The 14,548-nt window shown below is 48.2% G+C and overlaps 1 protein-coding gene across 1 annotated transcript; it reads right to left on the bottom strand.

Moving 5' to 3' along the window:
- Positions 1–3,965: 3,965 nt before the first annotated feature.
- Positions 3,966–10,258, bottom strand: LOC119358248. Its single transcript, XM_037624895.1, has 5 exons — positions 9,642–10,258; positions 9,233–9,524; positions 5,973–9,119; positions 5,756–5,875; positions 3,966–4,064 (listed from the first exon to the last, which is right to left on the bottom strand). Exons 1-5 carry the CDS (start codon positions 10,256–10,258, stop codon positions 3,966–3,968), a joined length of 4,275 nt encoding a protein of 1,424 aa, XP_037480792.1.
- Between the last annotated feature and the right edge of the window lie 4,290 nt (positions 10,259–14,548).

Genomic DNA, 14,548 nt, shown 5'->3' on the forward strand with positions numbered 1-14,548 from the left:
TTTTCTGCAAAACTCTAAAATAGGCAAAAAAACAGGAACTGGAACTGAGCCTCCGGTTAATAGGTTAGTCCCAAAAATATTATAAAAGAGCATATTAAAGCCCATTAAACATCCAAAACAGATAATATAAATAATGGAACAATAAAAAATTATAGATACGTTGGAGACGTATCACCTAGTAGCGAACCACCATCTTTGAGTCTACAAGTAAAACATAGCAATGGAAGTTGGTAAGATCATGAAGACAACGACTAGAGATACCTAGGAGCCCTCTCAGTGATTAGAGGTCGTCAACCATTGGATGTACTTACCGACAAATCAGATCTTCTAGTATCCACGCAGCACCCCATTGGGCCTCTCTCATCTATGAGGACCCGTCATGCCAACGTAAAAGGGCCGCTACTATGCAAAGCTACCTGGACGACTTCTCCTTCGTAGGACCTGTCGCACATTGGATATTACGCTGACGATCTGATGCACGCAAGGGAATCATATCGGAAGCCTCTCCCCTCTCTCATGCTCTTGTAGGCGATGGTAGCGTCTTGCTCCTTTCCACCTATGGCGATTGTGGCCATCCCGGAAGCGCAGATGCGGATAGCCATCATGCTCTACAAATCCAAAGGAAGGCCTTCATGGAGGCGTAGAGGAGATAGATTAATTGAACATGCGGGAGGACGATTTGTTGTGCGATGTGTGGTTGTCCACTAGTATCGATCCGATCAATGGTACGGAGCAAAAAGGCACAACATTTTGGGCCAACGTTCATATTTGATTCCATGAGCACAAGCATTTCGAGCCCTACCACGACAAACTCATCCACAATCGTGAGACGAAGTCGCTCAACCATTGATGGTACATCATCCAAGAGGTCGTGTCCAAATATTGAACGCCATTGAAACAACTAACCGGTCTATGGCAAAGTGGTGCACAAATAACCGAACAAGTAAGTTGTTCCATGTGTTGGCCATCTGGCCAGATATACAACCTGTTGGCTGAATAAGCTCTATTTATTGGTCATTTGGCCGGATATGCAACTTGACAAGAATGTTTTTTCTTTATAGCCTTCCCATGCGTGCAACTTGTTCTTAAAGGTGGAGAAGAGGAACTTCGTCCTCATGCATTGTTGGTGTTGGGCAACCCAAGTGTAATTTATTCATTGCCAACACCGTCAAGACTACTAGCATCGGCATCGAGAAAAAAGTGGGTGATCCAACCGACCCAACAAAAGTGCCGCCCAAGAAGGTTAAAAGAGAGTTCCAGGGAAAGAAGTGGGAGGACGAGAAGGAGAAAATAGAAGGTACGGCAGACAAGATGATGAAGAGGTTCGAGGACATCTTGGCGAAGAAGGAGAAGACATGTGTCAAGCGCTCCAACGTCAAGGAGGAAAAAAGGCCGAGAGGTTTAACATGTTGATGACGGCGATCGATAAGAATCTCAAGCTCGAAGAGAAGATGGCCATGCTCGAAGAGAAGAAGGTTGAGATCGTGGCTGCTTCGGAGGATTCGAAGATGGTGACCTTGAAGATGAAAAAGTCGGATGATGATGCAAATCGTGCAAGCTGTCCGTCTCAGGATGTTGAAGCGCTTGAAGACCAAGTTGGAGACGGTGAAGAATGAAGCGGGTGAGCATGAGGCGGATGGCGAGGCGGAGCCGGTGACAGAGTGAGCCTGGAGGCCCGGATAGCGGGCAAAAAATTCATTTGTTTGCACGTACTGCCAGACTAAGATATTTTTGTGACCCGGAATGTGAAAACTACGAACATCACCCTCTTTTTGATTGTGATCGTGCATTATGTGATTGTGCCCTATGCATTTGAATTTTAAATTGGGCGAACGTGAGAAGAGATGATATTTAAAGGATGCGGTTGAATGACATATTCTCCCACATCCATATCCGTGGGCTAGTCTAGAGGATCTCCGCAACGTGCACATGGGACGCGCCATCACGCGTACGTACGCGGCTGGCGCCAACCGTGCGGTGACAATGGCCCGTCGTGGCACAACCTTGGGTATGGTCAGGCTGAGCAACTCCTCCATGTCCAGCTTCTCGACTTCCGGCAACCGCCACTCGAACGCATGCACCGGCATACTCAGGAAGTACTGCACGAGCACCATGCCAGCCAGCTTCTCAACGCAGATCCTCGGCCCGGTGCCGAAAGGGATGAGCTCGAAGTAGTTCCCTAGCGCATGCACGTTGCTCATTGGTCCTGACAGGAACCGCTCCAGCCGAAACTCTCGATGGGTCCCGGCTGATGGCCCAAATGTTAACAAGTAGCTATTCTTGGATGCGAGGGTTTAATCTTTATGGTCTAAGGGCATCTCCAAGGAAAACCTGCAAAATACCGGTACATGTTTGTTCGAACATTTTTGTTCACTTTTGCAATTCAATAAAGACCATTATCGATCTGTGAAGTGGTACGGACATCCGTTTTTCAGCAAAAGTGAGACAAACGTGGAGGAGCTATACCGGAGTTTGGACATCCATTTGACAAACCAAAAGCCTGCACGTGGTCCCCTATTTTCTCTCTCTTCAAATGCATAGTCCCCTCTCATTTCTCTCCTCTCCACCAGACATCACACCACAAATCCCACCACATACATGGTCCTTACTTACTTTTTCTCCTCCCAACCGGATACATTGTGATTAGCATTGGATGGCTCACTCCGGCATCATGTCCGCGCCCATGTCCGGACACAAAAACAGACATATATCGAAGACATTTGTGGGTCGGCGTTAGAGATGACATTTGTGATGGCAAACTGTAGTATTTTTCTTCCATACCTTACTTGATACAAAATTTGAACCCTCAAAAATCTTAGATTCTGACTAGCACAAGTTTCAGCATCTAACAACCCCTTTAAAAAAAATCTTGTCAATATTGTTGTCTGCATTTTTTTTTGTGAAATATACCCTCAGATCTAATAACCAACCCACATTTCAAGGCAACCCCGAAAAAGAAGAAAATTACAACTAGATCCCTAAGAAGCTTCCCGACCCCTTCTTCCTGGATGAGCCGGTGGCTCACCGCCCCAACCGCTACGGCAACCCCACTGCCAGATTCCAACAAACTTTGTAGTCTCACGCAGATGGGTGGTCATCACTGCCGAGCATCCGAAAGAAGCAGTCGTCGACGCCGGAATCGAAGCCATCTATCTGAGAATCCCATCGCCGGCCAAGCCGACGTGGAACCACATACACACGACCTCCACGAGGCCCACAACCTCCCCAACCTCCGCAACGACGGCGTCGTTGGAACGAGGACAGAGCTAGGAAACAAAAACCCGCTGAGCCAGCAACACCACCATCATGCCTCCAACACCCAGGGATCGAAGACCAGGATGTACCACCCCAGAGGGATAGAGATCAAGCCACACCACGCTCTCCTCACTGTCGATGACGAAACCGCCACCGGGATGGTGGACAAGGAGCCGAGGGATCCGTATTCCCCTCGACAACGCCAGTGCCACCTCAGTGCCGTTGCCGAAAAGCCCTAAACCTAACCCTAGCTACCCTATCTACAGTGCCAAAGCACAGAGAACGGTGTCCCCGCCCCCTCCCGCTGCCAGACCAGCGAGCGGAGGAGGAGGGTACCAACTCCCTCGCCGGCGAAGAGTAGTTGGAGTGGTGGCGTCCCTTTCGCCCTGCTTAGAAAATATGCACGATTATTTTTGTGTTGATTAAATTTTTTTAGATTGTATAATGTACATGAGATGCGCAAAAAAATTTGACGAAAAAGCAGCATAGCTGATTTTCATTGATGGACAAGAGAAGAACATAGCAAAGCAGCCGAAGCTAGGAACGACGAAGTAGAAAAAGGCAGCATAACTTATTTTCATTGATCCACCTCTTGGCATTTCATGTACATTCAATACAAATACGATAAAAAAGTGGACAATCGATCCATACAGAATCCGCATGGCCGCATCTCATCCGCGCAGACGTGCACACGGGACCGGACGCGCCCGTCACGCGTAGGCGGCCGGCGCCAACCGTGGCGTGACAAAGGCCTGCAGCGGCACGGCCTTGGGCATCGTGAGTCCGAACTGCTCCTCCATGTCCAGCTTCTGAAAAAAGTCCATTTAAAACCTTGAATTCATATACGTCCGGCGAATCAAACCCTGAAGTCGAAATCCCTGTCGTTCGGACCCCAAACTAACTAATCCCGGTCCAAATCAAACTTTAGTGTCGTTTTAGCCCAAAAAACACTGACGTGGCTAGGATTGCTAGTTAGGTGGGCCAGGTTATAACTGGAACGCGCGGGGGGTGAACAGCAAATGGATTGGGGATTTGGGGGGGGGAGAAACTAGGGTTAGGCGGCGGCGGCGATTCCTTGAGGGGTGCGGCGGAGGAGGCGATTGCGCAGGGGGCGGCGGCGGCGGCTGCGTTGAGGGCAATGTCGTGGTCTTCGGGTGGTTCGAGTGCTCCCGGCTTTCGTCGAGCCGCCGGAAGGAGAGGGGAGGAATCGAAGTCGCCGGTGCCGTACCGCGAGAACCCGATGGCATACGAGCCAGCGAAGCTGTGCTGGTGCAACCCCCGTCGGAAGGCGCCAAGGTGGATCTCGTGGAGCCGTCAGAACCTAGGCAGGAGGTACTACGCCTGCGTTGATGCCATGGTGAGCTTCAAGTTGGTGTTTATTTTCTGTTCATTTGTTTTTCTCCCCTCTCATTGATTTCTGTTGGTACAATTGAACAGCATGGTGGTTGTGGATTCGTGGAATGGCATGATGATCCTCTTCCCAAGTTTTGAAGTGATTTGATTGGTGATTTGCGAGATGAAGTGCGCAGGCTGAGAGGTCAAGGAAGTGCTGCTGTGATTGAAGATCCCACTGCAGTTGTGGCTCTGCCTGAAGCCGAAGCAGGAGGAATGGGAATGGCTATGTCTCTGCAAGATCAGTTGAAGCAGAAAAATGCAGAGATAAATGCACTAAAGGGGAAATATCAGAATGTTGTCATGCTGTTTGTTGTCTTTGTGGTTGGTTTAGTTGCAGGGAAGATGCTACTGCAATAAGATTTGCAAGTGTTATTTTTATGCAATCTAGTAATGCTTTAGGGTTTTAGAATGAATTGATCTTTTGGGCACTGAAGATGCAAGTTGTATGCTTTGTTTAAATTGGAAGTTGTATGCATTTGCCACTGTTTGGAATCAATGAAAGTGGAAGTGCAAGTTGTGTTATGCCATCATTTTGTACCTCTGAAATGCATATATGTTTGCAATCTTTGCTGGCAGTGAAGTGGAAGATGATGCAGTTTGTAAGATAATGCAGTAAAGTGGAAGATGATGCAGTTTGTAAGATAATGCATAGATGATGCAAGTTATAAGATAATTCCAATGCATATATGATCCAGATTGGAAGATAAAGCACTAGATAGCATTGTCAGGATGGCATTTAGAAACACTGCTAGCAGTTAAATAACAAGGAAATGCAACTGATAATAGAAAGATCATCCAGACCAAGTTAATTGCACATAAAGTGAGTTTGAAACAAGTCACTCCCACACATACATGACCCCTAGTTTGAGCCATGAACAAAAGATAAGTTTGCAACATTACATTAGAAATGTTTTGGAACATTGCAACTTGAACAAAAGAACTAGATGCAACCCTTCTTCAACTACAACTAATAGTTTCCACTGCAAGTGAAATATCTGAAGCTTGGCACTGATGATGCAGGCCTTCTTCCCCTCTTAGCTCCAGATCCTGTCCTTGTGGAAGTAGATGCTGTAGGGGCAGTAGATGATCCAGCTTCAGCAGTTACAGTTCTCTTTCTTGGAGGCTTAAACCTGTTGGTCCCAGTAGAAGGACCTGCTGGTACTGAACTTGTTGCTGTTGGTGGAGCAGATGCAGAGGCAGAGGCAAATGCACTTCCTTTGGCTTGCTACAAATTAAGGATAAATATGCAATAAGTTCCAATAGAAGACTAATAAGCAGGATAAATATGCAATATGCACTAAGTACATGACAACAACAAATACCTCAGTTGGGTTCTTTTTCTTGCTAGTTCTAGCAAGATGTGCATTCTTTTTCTTGCCTCTCTCTGGGTTCTGTTTACATCCTGATTTGTTGTGTCCAGGGTTACCACACAATGAGCATTTGATAATTGTGCCATGCTTGCTCATTTTCTTTCCCTTAGGTTGCTCAGTTTCTTCTCTTCTTCTATCATTGTTTTTAGGCCTTCCTTTTTTCTTCTCTTTTCCTGGCAACCTAACATATTCAGGAGGCACTGGCCTAGGATTGGGTGACACTGGCCACATCTCTTCACCCTCCACTGGCTCCAAGCAATGCTCATAGATTTTGTTGAACACTTCAACAAAGTAGCAAGGAGCAATAAAATCTTCAATATTTTTGTTGCACTTGTAGATGGCACTAATTGCATGATGGCAAGGAAGCCCTGCCAGCTGGAAGTACCCACAAGAGCATGTCCACTTTTCCAGGTCCACAGTGTACTGCCTTCCTCTTCCATTCACTTGCTTCACTTCAAATCCATTTTCTGCATTCCAGAGCACTTCAAGATATTGTGTTCTAGCAATACTTTTCTTGAGCTTCTTAAAAACAGCATGGCATATTTTTCCTCTAAAATTGGCACCTTTCTCTCTTTGTTCCTGAATTCTCACAAGTACTTTCTTCCTAATTTTTTCATTCATAGAAATAATAGGATAAAACCTAGCATCAACTATAGCATGGTTGAATGACTCACAAAGGTTGTTGTCAACTGACTCACAATTTGAACCAACTGAGAAAAAAGCCCTTGCCCAGTGCACTGGCTCAGTCCTCATGATGTCTTTAGCCCCTTCAGGAGTGACCTGTGCAAGCTTGGCCTTATAATAGTTGAAATCTTGCCTGTTGGAAGCCTTAGCAACTGCCCAGAATTTCTTTTGCCACTCATGATCTTTATGTTTCTTCCTCCAATTAGCATAAATGTGCCTAGCACACATCCTATGCTCTGCAGCAGGAAGGTAATCATTCACTGCATTTATCAAGCCCTTCTGCTGATCAGAAATAATAACCCAGCCAGCTCCATTATTGTTTATTTCCAAGTCCTTAATGAGCAGCCCAACAAACCACTTCCATGTGATATTAGTTTCATTCTCAACTACAGCCCAGGCTAGTGGATACATTTGATTATTTGCATCTCTACCTATGGCACACAATAGCTCACCCTTCACTGCACCTTTGAAGAAACAACCATCAAGGCCTATTACTTTTCTGCAACCAGCCTTGAATCCTTGCTTCATTGCATTAAAGCACATGTAGAAGCTCTGGAATACACTTTCCTCCATGTTGGTTGGATCCATGCAAACAGCAACTGTGCTTCCAGGGTTGCTCCTTAGCAGCTCAAGTTGGTAGTCAAACACTCTAGTGTATTCATTGTTCATTCCACACAATAATTTGTCCATGGCAATTCTTTTTGCATGCTTGCACTTTGAAGTGGAGACATCAGCAAACATATCTTGCAAAACAGTTGCTTTCATGCTCCCAATTTTCCACATAGGATTTGCCAATATGAAGTGCTCATACCTCTGTGCAATCACCTTTGCAGTAACCAACTTGTTGCATCTGTTCTGTGCACATTGGTGATCATCATTATATGTTATGACTTGGAATCTTGAAGTCCTTGATCTCTTGGCTGCATATATCAGCCATGGGCAGTCAGGCCATCCACACTTTGCCCTTACTCTGTCACACTCAGATTTCATGAACTTTATGCTCCTCTTTGTTACTAGTCCATATCTTCTCAAAGCTTTGCACAGCTGATTCTTGCTTCTAAAAACCATGGTCAAAGCAAAATGTGGTACTTCACTTTCAGGGTTGTATCTTGGGAATGTACTCTTCCTCTTCCTTATATGACCATCTGAATCTTCATCATAGCTGTAGTCCTCATCAGATGAATCATAGTTCCAATCCATTTCTTCTCTTTCAATTTGCTCCTCCATGTTGGCAATCAATTCAATTGGCACTGGCCCTGTAGCATCCCTACCTATCCAGCTCTTGGAGTCTCTCATCCTTTTCTTAAATTTCCTAGCATGTCTCCTGAGCTCCACAACTTCTGAATCCTCCCTACTATCATCAGTATGTCCAATGTATTCAGTGTCACTGTCTGAGTCTGAATTTTGATTGCCACTGTCAACATTTGCAGCTATCACCATTTGGTTATTGACATGCCCTGAAGCCTGAGGTTCAGAAGCACAGGCTGATGCAGGTTGACTTGGATCCAAAACCTGAGAAAAAACTCCTTCCATGCCTGTCATTTCATCCACATCTACTTCTATGGCATTGCTTCTTCTCTGCTTCAAGGGGCTGCAAATTCTTTGAGTGATCACACCAGTTTCATCAGGTATGAGCACATTAGTGTCAGACTCTGCAGGTTCAACACCAGTTACTGCATTTGGTTCATCAGCAGTTATAACTGCATCTGGTTCTTCAGCAGTTATAACTGCATCTAGTTCATCATCATCACTCTGTTCCATGATTTCATCCTCAAAATCACTCCCACTGCTGTTGTCATTGCTATCTTCCTCTCCATGATACTCCACATACACATTAGCAACTCCTCCAACACAAATGTACTCAGCCATCTTCACACACCAACTGTCATCATTAAGGAACACCAAGCCATTGATAAGCTCTTTTCCAGGAAGCAGAAAGTACTGCACGAACACCATGCCGGCCAGCTTCCCCACGCAGATCCTCCGGCCGGCGCCGAAGGGGATGAGCTCGAAGTGGTTCCCCAGCACGTCCACGTTCGCCGTCGGCCCGGACGGGAACCGCTCCGGCCGGAACTCCAGCGGCTCCTCCCACGTCGCCGCGTCCCGGCCGATGGCCCAGATATTGACGAGCAGCTGCGTGTTCTTCGGGATGTGGTACCCGTCCACCTCGCACTCCTCGCCGGAGAAGTGCGGGATGCTGAGCGGCGTCGAGGGGTGGAGCCGCATCGCCTCCTTGCATACGGCCTGCAGGTAGGGGAGGCCGGCGACGTCCGACTCCTCGAGGCGGCGGCCGCGGCCGACCACGCGGTCCATCTCCTCCTGCGCGCGCGCCATGATGGACGGGTTCTTGATCATCTCCGCCATCGCCCACTCCGCGATGATCGACGCCGTGTCCGTGCCGGCGGTGAACATGTCCTGCATGCAATTCGATCACCCATATTTTATTCTTCGCTTGTACTACGACTAGAGATTGATCCTCCTGGACAAATTAACGGAACGGAAAAGGTTACTAAGAAGTTGGCGCTTACAAATACGAATCCCTTGACGTTGACTTCGGAGATCGTGTCGGCGTCGTTGCTGTCCTTGCTGTCGGCCATGCTGGCTCGGAGCTTGTCGATGAAGTCCGGCCGGCCCTGCCGCTGCTTGGCCGTCGCCGAGTGCTCGTCCAGGAGGCTGGTGATCATGTCGTCGAAGCGGAGGTGGATCTTCCGCAGCTTCGCCTGCACGCCCTGCAGGTCGAAGCGTGACAGGGCCAGCACGAAGTCGCTGATGTTGAACAGCCCCGACCCGCTCTGCACCAACGTGATCATCTCCTTGTATCTGCACGCGCAAAACATTTTAAGGTAAGCATCAAGTTCCTTTCCTTACAACATCCGTGTCGATCGTGTGAGTGAGTAAGAGTAACCATGCATTGCATTGCATTCTGAGATCCAGTACATGTTGGCCTCGTCGCCCTGGGTGTCGAACAGCCTCTTGCTCAGCGTGATCTGCCCGACGATGTTGGCGAACGCGCGCACCAGCACGTCCGGCACGGAGACCAGCTCGCCGGCCACGGAGGCCCCGACCACGTCGCGCAGCAGGCGGCCGGCCTCGTCCCGGCGAACGGACGCCCACTCCGCCATGGCCTGCGCCCCGAGCAGGTGCACGGTCGACAGCTTGCGCATCTGCTTCCACCGGGGCCCCTGCATGCCGAACGCGATGGTCTGGAAGCCGTACGTGATGTCCACGGCGCTGGCGACGGCGGGGCGGTCGGCGAAGCGCGCGTCCTGCACCTTGAGGAACTGTCGCGCCGCCGCGGGGGACGACGCCACCACGACGCCGCAGGTGCCCATCTTGAGGTACATGACCGGGCCGTGCTTCCGGGCCAGCGCCGCCAGCCCGGTGTGCGGGGTCGGGCCGACGAGCGGCAGCGCGCCGAGTATCGGGAAGCCGCGCGGTCCCGGCGGGAGGCGGCGGCCGCCGGAGCGGAAGTGCCGGAGCAGGAGGTGGACGAGGACGAAGAGGGCGGTGGCGGAGAGCACCCAAGGGTCCGTGTACACCGCGGCGAGCTGCATGGCGTGCGTACTACGGGTGGTGCAAGTCTCAGTGCTACGTAGGAGCACGGCGGGTCACATTATATAGGCCAGGTCACCCCGAGTAAAGAGTTGGTTATCTTGTTCACTTCAATCTTCTGACTTTGCACATATATAATCATCTTGTACAGATAGTTCCTACCGTTTCGCTTTGACTTGCAGTTCTACCAACCGATAATTTGATACGTATATAATCATTCTGTGGTTCCTCTATGGCTCTACAATAATCGTCTTGTAGATAAGACATGATACTCGACTAAGGGCCTGTTTGAAGCCCGGTAAAATTTTGTTGTGACCACCGGTATTTAGTTCAAGTTTGAGCCAAGAAATATTATTGAGCACACGAAATTTACCCTCATTCCAGCCAGAGCCTAAGAGTATCTATAGCCAGGCGCCTCACACACCCTCATACGCTCGGACGGACGACCTGGTCAGTGATTGGTCAAAAATAAACGACCCACGGTGCGCCATTGGTCACCACGACTTGCCGCGTGCTTCTGTCCATTGATCGAACACCGCGGGTCGCCGACATCGTCGGTTGTTGGGGGGAGGGAGGGAACTCTACGGGCAAGCGGCGCAGGTCGGTGGCTACGTGTCGGGAAAGGAACAAGGGGGAGCAACGAAGGCCTGGCGGTGACCAGAGACAACAGTTTAAGTGGCAGAGGCGGAATCCCTAGCAACGCTGCTTTGTCTCTCGCGGCGCTGGGGCGGGCATTTCCCTTTTTTCTGGGCGAATGGAGATGCTAGATTACAGTGCGTAGGCGTGATGGCATTTTTCTTGCAATTACTGTCAACTTCAGTGGCAAGTGGATATTTAAGTAGCTGCTGTCGGAAGCTGCCCTACCCCCAGCTCATTTCCATCGTGAAGGAGCCGGGGGTGAAAATAAGTTAAGTCCAACACCCCAAAATCAGTTTTTTTTAGGCTTTTGGCTTAGTTTCGTAAAAAGCCAAGTATATTGGATTAAAGTTGGACGAGAAAGTTTATTATATGTGAAAACTGCTTAGCCTATCGGGCGCGCGGCCGTCGAATGAGGGTTGATCGTTCACGTCCTTTTCTCGGATCCCATCCTCTTCTAAACCTAGCCCGCAACCACACTGCACTCTTTCCCTCCCGACTCCCACCTCGCGCCACCACCACTCAGCCCCACGTCGGTGACGTGCGTGCACCTTGTCGCGCATGGCCTCCGCCCTGCCCGCGATTACAGAAGGACGCCGCCCCAGCCCATTTCTCCTTCCCCCCTCTCTCCTTAGTCCCCCCACTCTCCACACACGAGCTCTCAATGAGCTCCCATGGAGCTCTTTCCTTTGACTCTCTCTTAATTGGGATTTGATGGATTACAAGATCGATGATGTTTCTAAAACTTAACCTATGTTGCAATGCTTAAGGAGGTTCATGAATGAACACACACGAACCCACGTATAGCATAGGAGGTTCATGAAAACTGGTCCTTTTGCTCTCTTTTGGTACTCTCTCCGATTTGGTGCATAGGCATGCCATGTTTCTAGGTTGAAAATTTGACTAGCCACTTTTTTAGGACAATAAAACTTAGTATAATCTTAGTTATCTCACGACCTGGGCGTTTCTGGCTTTCTGTTCGCTTGATGTAGTCGATCTTGGACATTACTATTTGTTTCAACCTGCACTGTAGTTCATATTTCGTGGCCCAACCGTGTTAAAATGCTATCTTAGGAGGTTTGTGCACAATCAAACATCCACACTAATTTTGTAGACTACTATGGTTTTCTTAATGAAAATCACAGGGAAACCCTTCTGCTAAATGAAACTAATTATGTAGTGTTGAGGATAACATGCCACTTAATTTCTGTGTTTCTGATATTCATGTATTTTACAAATCATATGAATCAAAACGGCCCGAGAAAACTATTCAACACCAACCCCCTCCCCCCCCCCCTCTCATCTGGAAGAGTGCTGACCTTCAGTTTTCTAGTTCACATGATTGTCTGATTTGAACACCTTACCATCGTTAGCTCTGGATATCCTCCAAGCTCAATCAAAATCCTTTTGTTTCGAGAGAAACTTCCAATCTATTTATCATTGACACAGTACATAAAACACTAGAACACTAGTAGAAAACAGGGCTTTGGTCCAGGCCGGGTCAGCCCATTAGTCCCGTTTCAGTCCAGAACCGGGACCAATGTGGGCATTGGTCCCGGTTCGTGAGCCCAGGGGGCCGGCCGGGCCACATGGGCCATTGGTCCCTGTTCATCTGGACCTTTTGGTCCCGGTTGGTGGGATGAACCGGGACCAATGGGCCTCGCTCCTGGCCCACCACCATTGGTCCCGGTTGGTGGCTTGAACCGGGACCAAAGGCTCCCCTTTAGTCCCGGCTCATGTCACCAACCGGGACCAATGAGGTGCCTATATATACCCCTCGCTCGCGAGCAGAGCACCCCAGTGCTCTGTTTTTCTCTGGCCGAGGGGGAGAGGGCTTTGTGGTGCTCTAGCTCACCTCCTCTGCACATGAGGTGTTCGATGGAATGCCCGAGCCACACTACTTAAGCTTTCTCCTCTCGAAGCTCGACCTCCAAGCTCCATTTTCCTCGAGATTTGTCTAGATTTAGCGGTCCGTCACGCCCCGTCCCCGTCTTCACCGCCGTCGATCACCCGCGCCGATCTCATCACCGACACCACCGTGGTGAGCCTCTTGTTCTTATCTTCTTTCTGAAAGGAAAAATATTCTTACTTGTATGTTTAGATAGATACTTGTATCATTTTCTTACATTTATTATTGCATCTTATATAGTGCGATGGTTTTGGTATCCGCCCCCATTGGCCCTTGTCCTGTCTATGATTCGGATGTGGTATGTATATTATCTTTATAACTATTGGTTCATTTATTGTTTATGAAAATTATGCCGACCAACGTGACATAGATTTTATTTATCTAGGATGTATGTGAATCGGAAATGCCAACCGACCCTATTGTCGAGAGGTTAAATTTAGTTGAAGAAGAAAACAATTTGTTGAAGGAAAAAATAAAAAAAATTGAGGAGGAGAAGATGATATTGGAATTGCATGTTGCGGATGTCGTCGATGATCACAAGATCAAGATGGATGCAATGCGCTTGAAGATTAGAAAGATTAGAAAATATGCCATTCATACCGAGGCTTGGTATCATTATGTCGTTGGATCAATTGTTACCTTGGTTGCGATTATGATCGCATTTGTTTTTGCATTGAAATGTTTTACATAGTTTCAATGTATGGTTTAATTAATTAGATGCTCTGGAGAGCTATATGTTGTTAGATGAGAACTATGTATGCACTTTGGTTTTAATGTCATGATGAACTTCTATTAATTTGGACACTTAATTATATATAATGCACGCAGATGAACCGGCAATGGATGTACGGCGACAGACACACCCACGAGTACATTAAGGGCGTGCATGAGTTTCTCAATGCGGCTGAGGCAAACAAGCAGAATGGTTTTATGTGTTGTCCATGCACTGAATGTGGGAATACGAGGTCTTACTCTAACCGGAAAATCCTTCACTCCCACCTGCTTTACAAGGGTTTCATGCCACCTATAATGTTTGGACGAGGCACGGAGAAATAGGGGTTATGATGGAAGACGGCGAAGAAGAAGACTACGATGACAACTATGTGCCCCCTGAATACGGTGATGCTACAACGGGGGGAGCTGGTGAAGATCAAGAGGAACCAGATGATGTGCCCAATGATGCTGCAACGGGTGAAGCTGCTGAAGATCAAGAGGAATCAGACGATGTGCCCGATGATGATGATCTCCGCCGGGTCATTGTCGATGCAAGGACGCAATGCATTAGTCAAAAGGAGAAGCTGAAGTTCGATCGCATGTTAGAGGATCACAAAAAAGGGTTATACCCCAATTGCGAAGATGGCAACACAAAGCTCGGTACCGTACTGGAATTGCTGCAGTGGAAGGCAGAGAATGATGTGGCTGACAAAGGATTTGAGAAGCTACTGAAAATATTGAAGAAGAAGCTTCCAAAGGATAACGAATTGCCCGACAGTACATACGCAGCAAAGAAGGTCGTATGCCCTCTAGGATTGGAGGTGGAGAAGATACATGCATTCCCTAATGACTGCATCCTCTACCGCGGTGCATACAAGGTTCTAAACGCATGCCCGGTATGCGGTGCATTGCGGTATAAGATCAGACGAGATGACCCTGGTGATGTTGATGTCGAGCCCCCCAGGAAGAGGGTTCCTGCGAAGGTGATGTGGTATGCTCCTATAACACCACGGTTGAAACGTCTGTTCAAAAA

This window comes from Triticum dicoccoides, chromosome 2A (assembly GCF_002162155.2).
Source record: "Triticum dicoccoides isolate Atlit2015 ecotype Zavitan chromosome 2A, WEW_v2.0, whole genome shotgun sequence".
NCBI classification, from domain to species: domain Eukaryota; kingdom Viridiplantae; phylum Streptophyta; class Magnoliopsida; order Poales; family Poaceae; genus Triticum; species Triticum dicoccoides.

Excerpts from the sequence above, each read along its gene's own strand:
- LOC119358248 (XM_037624895.1), bottom strand. The coding sequence starts at position 10,258 with ATGCAGCTCGCCGCGGTGTACACGGACCCTTGGGTGCTCTCCGCCACC. Across the intron at positions 9,120-9,232 it reads ACGTCAAGGGATTCGTATTT|GACATGTTCACCGCCGGCAC; the intron begins GTAAGCGCCAAC and ends AATTGCATGCAG. Across the intron at positions 5,876-5,972 it reads AGAAAAAGAACCCAACTGAG|CAAGCCAAAGGAAGTGCATT; the intron begins GTATTTGTTGTT and ends CTTAATTTGTAG.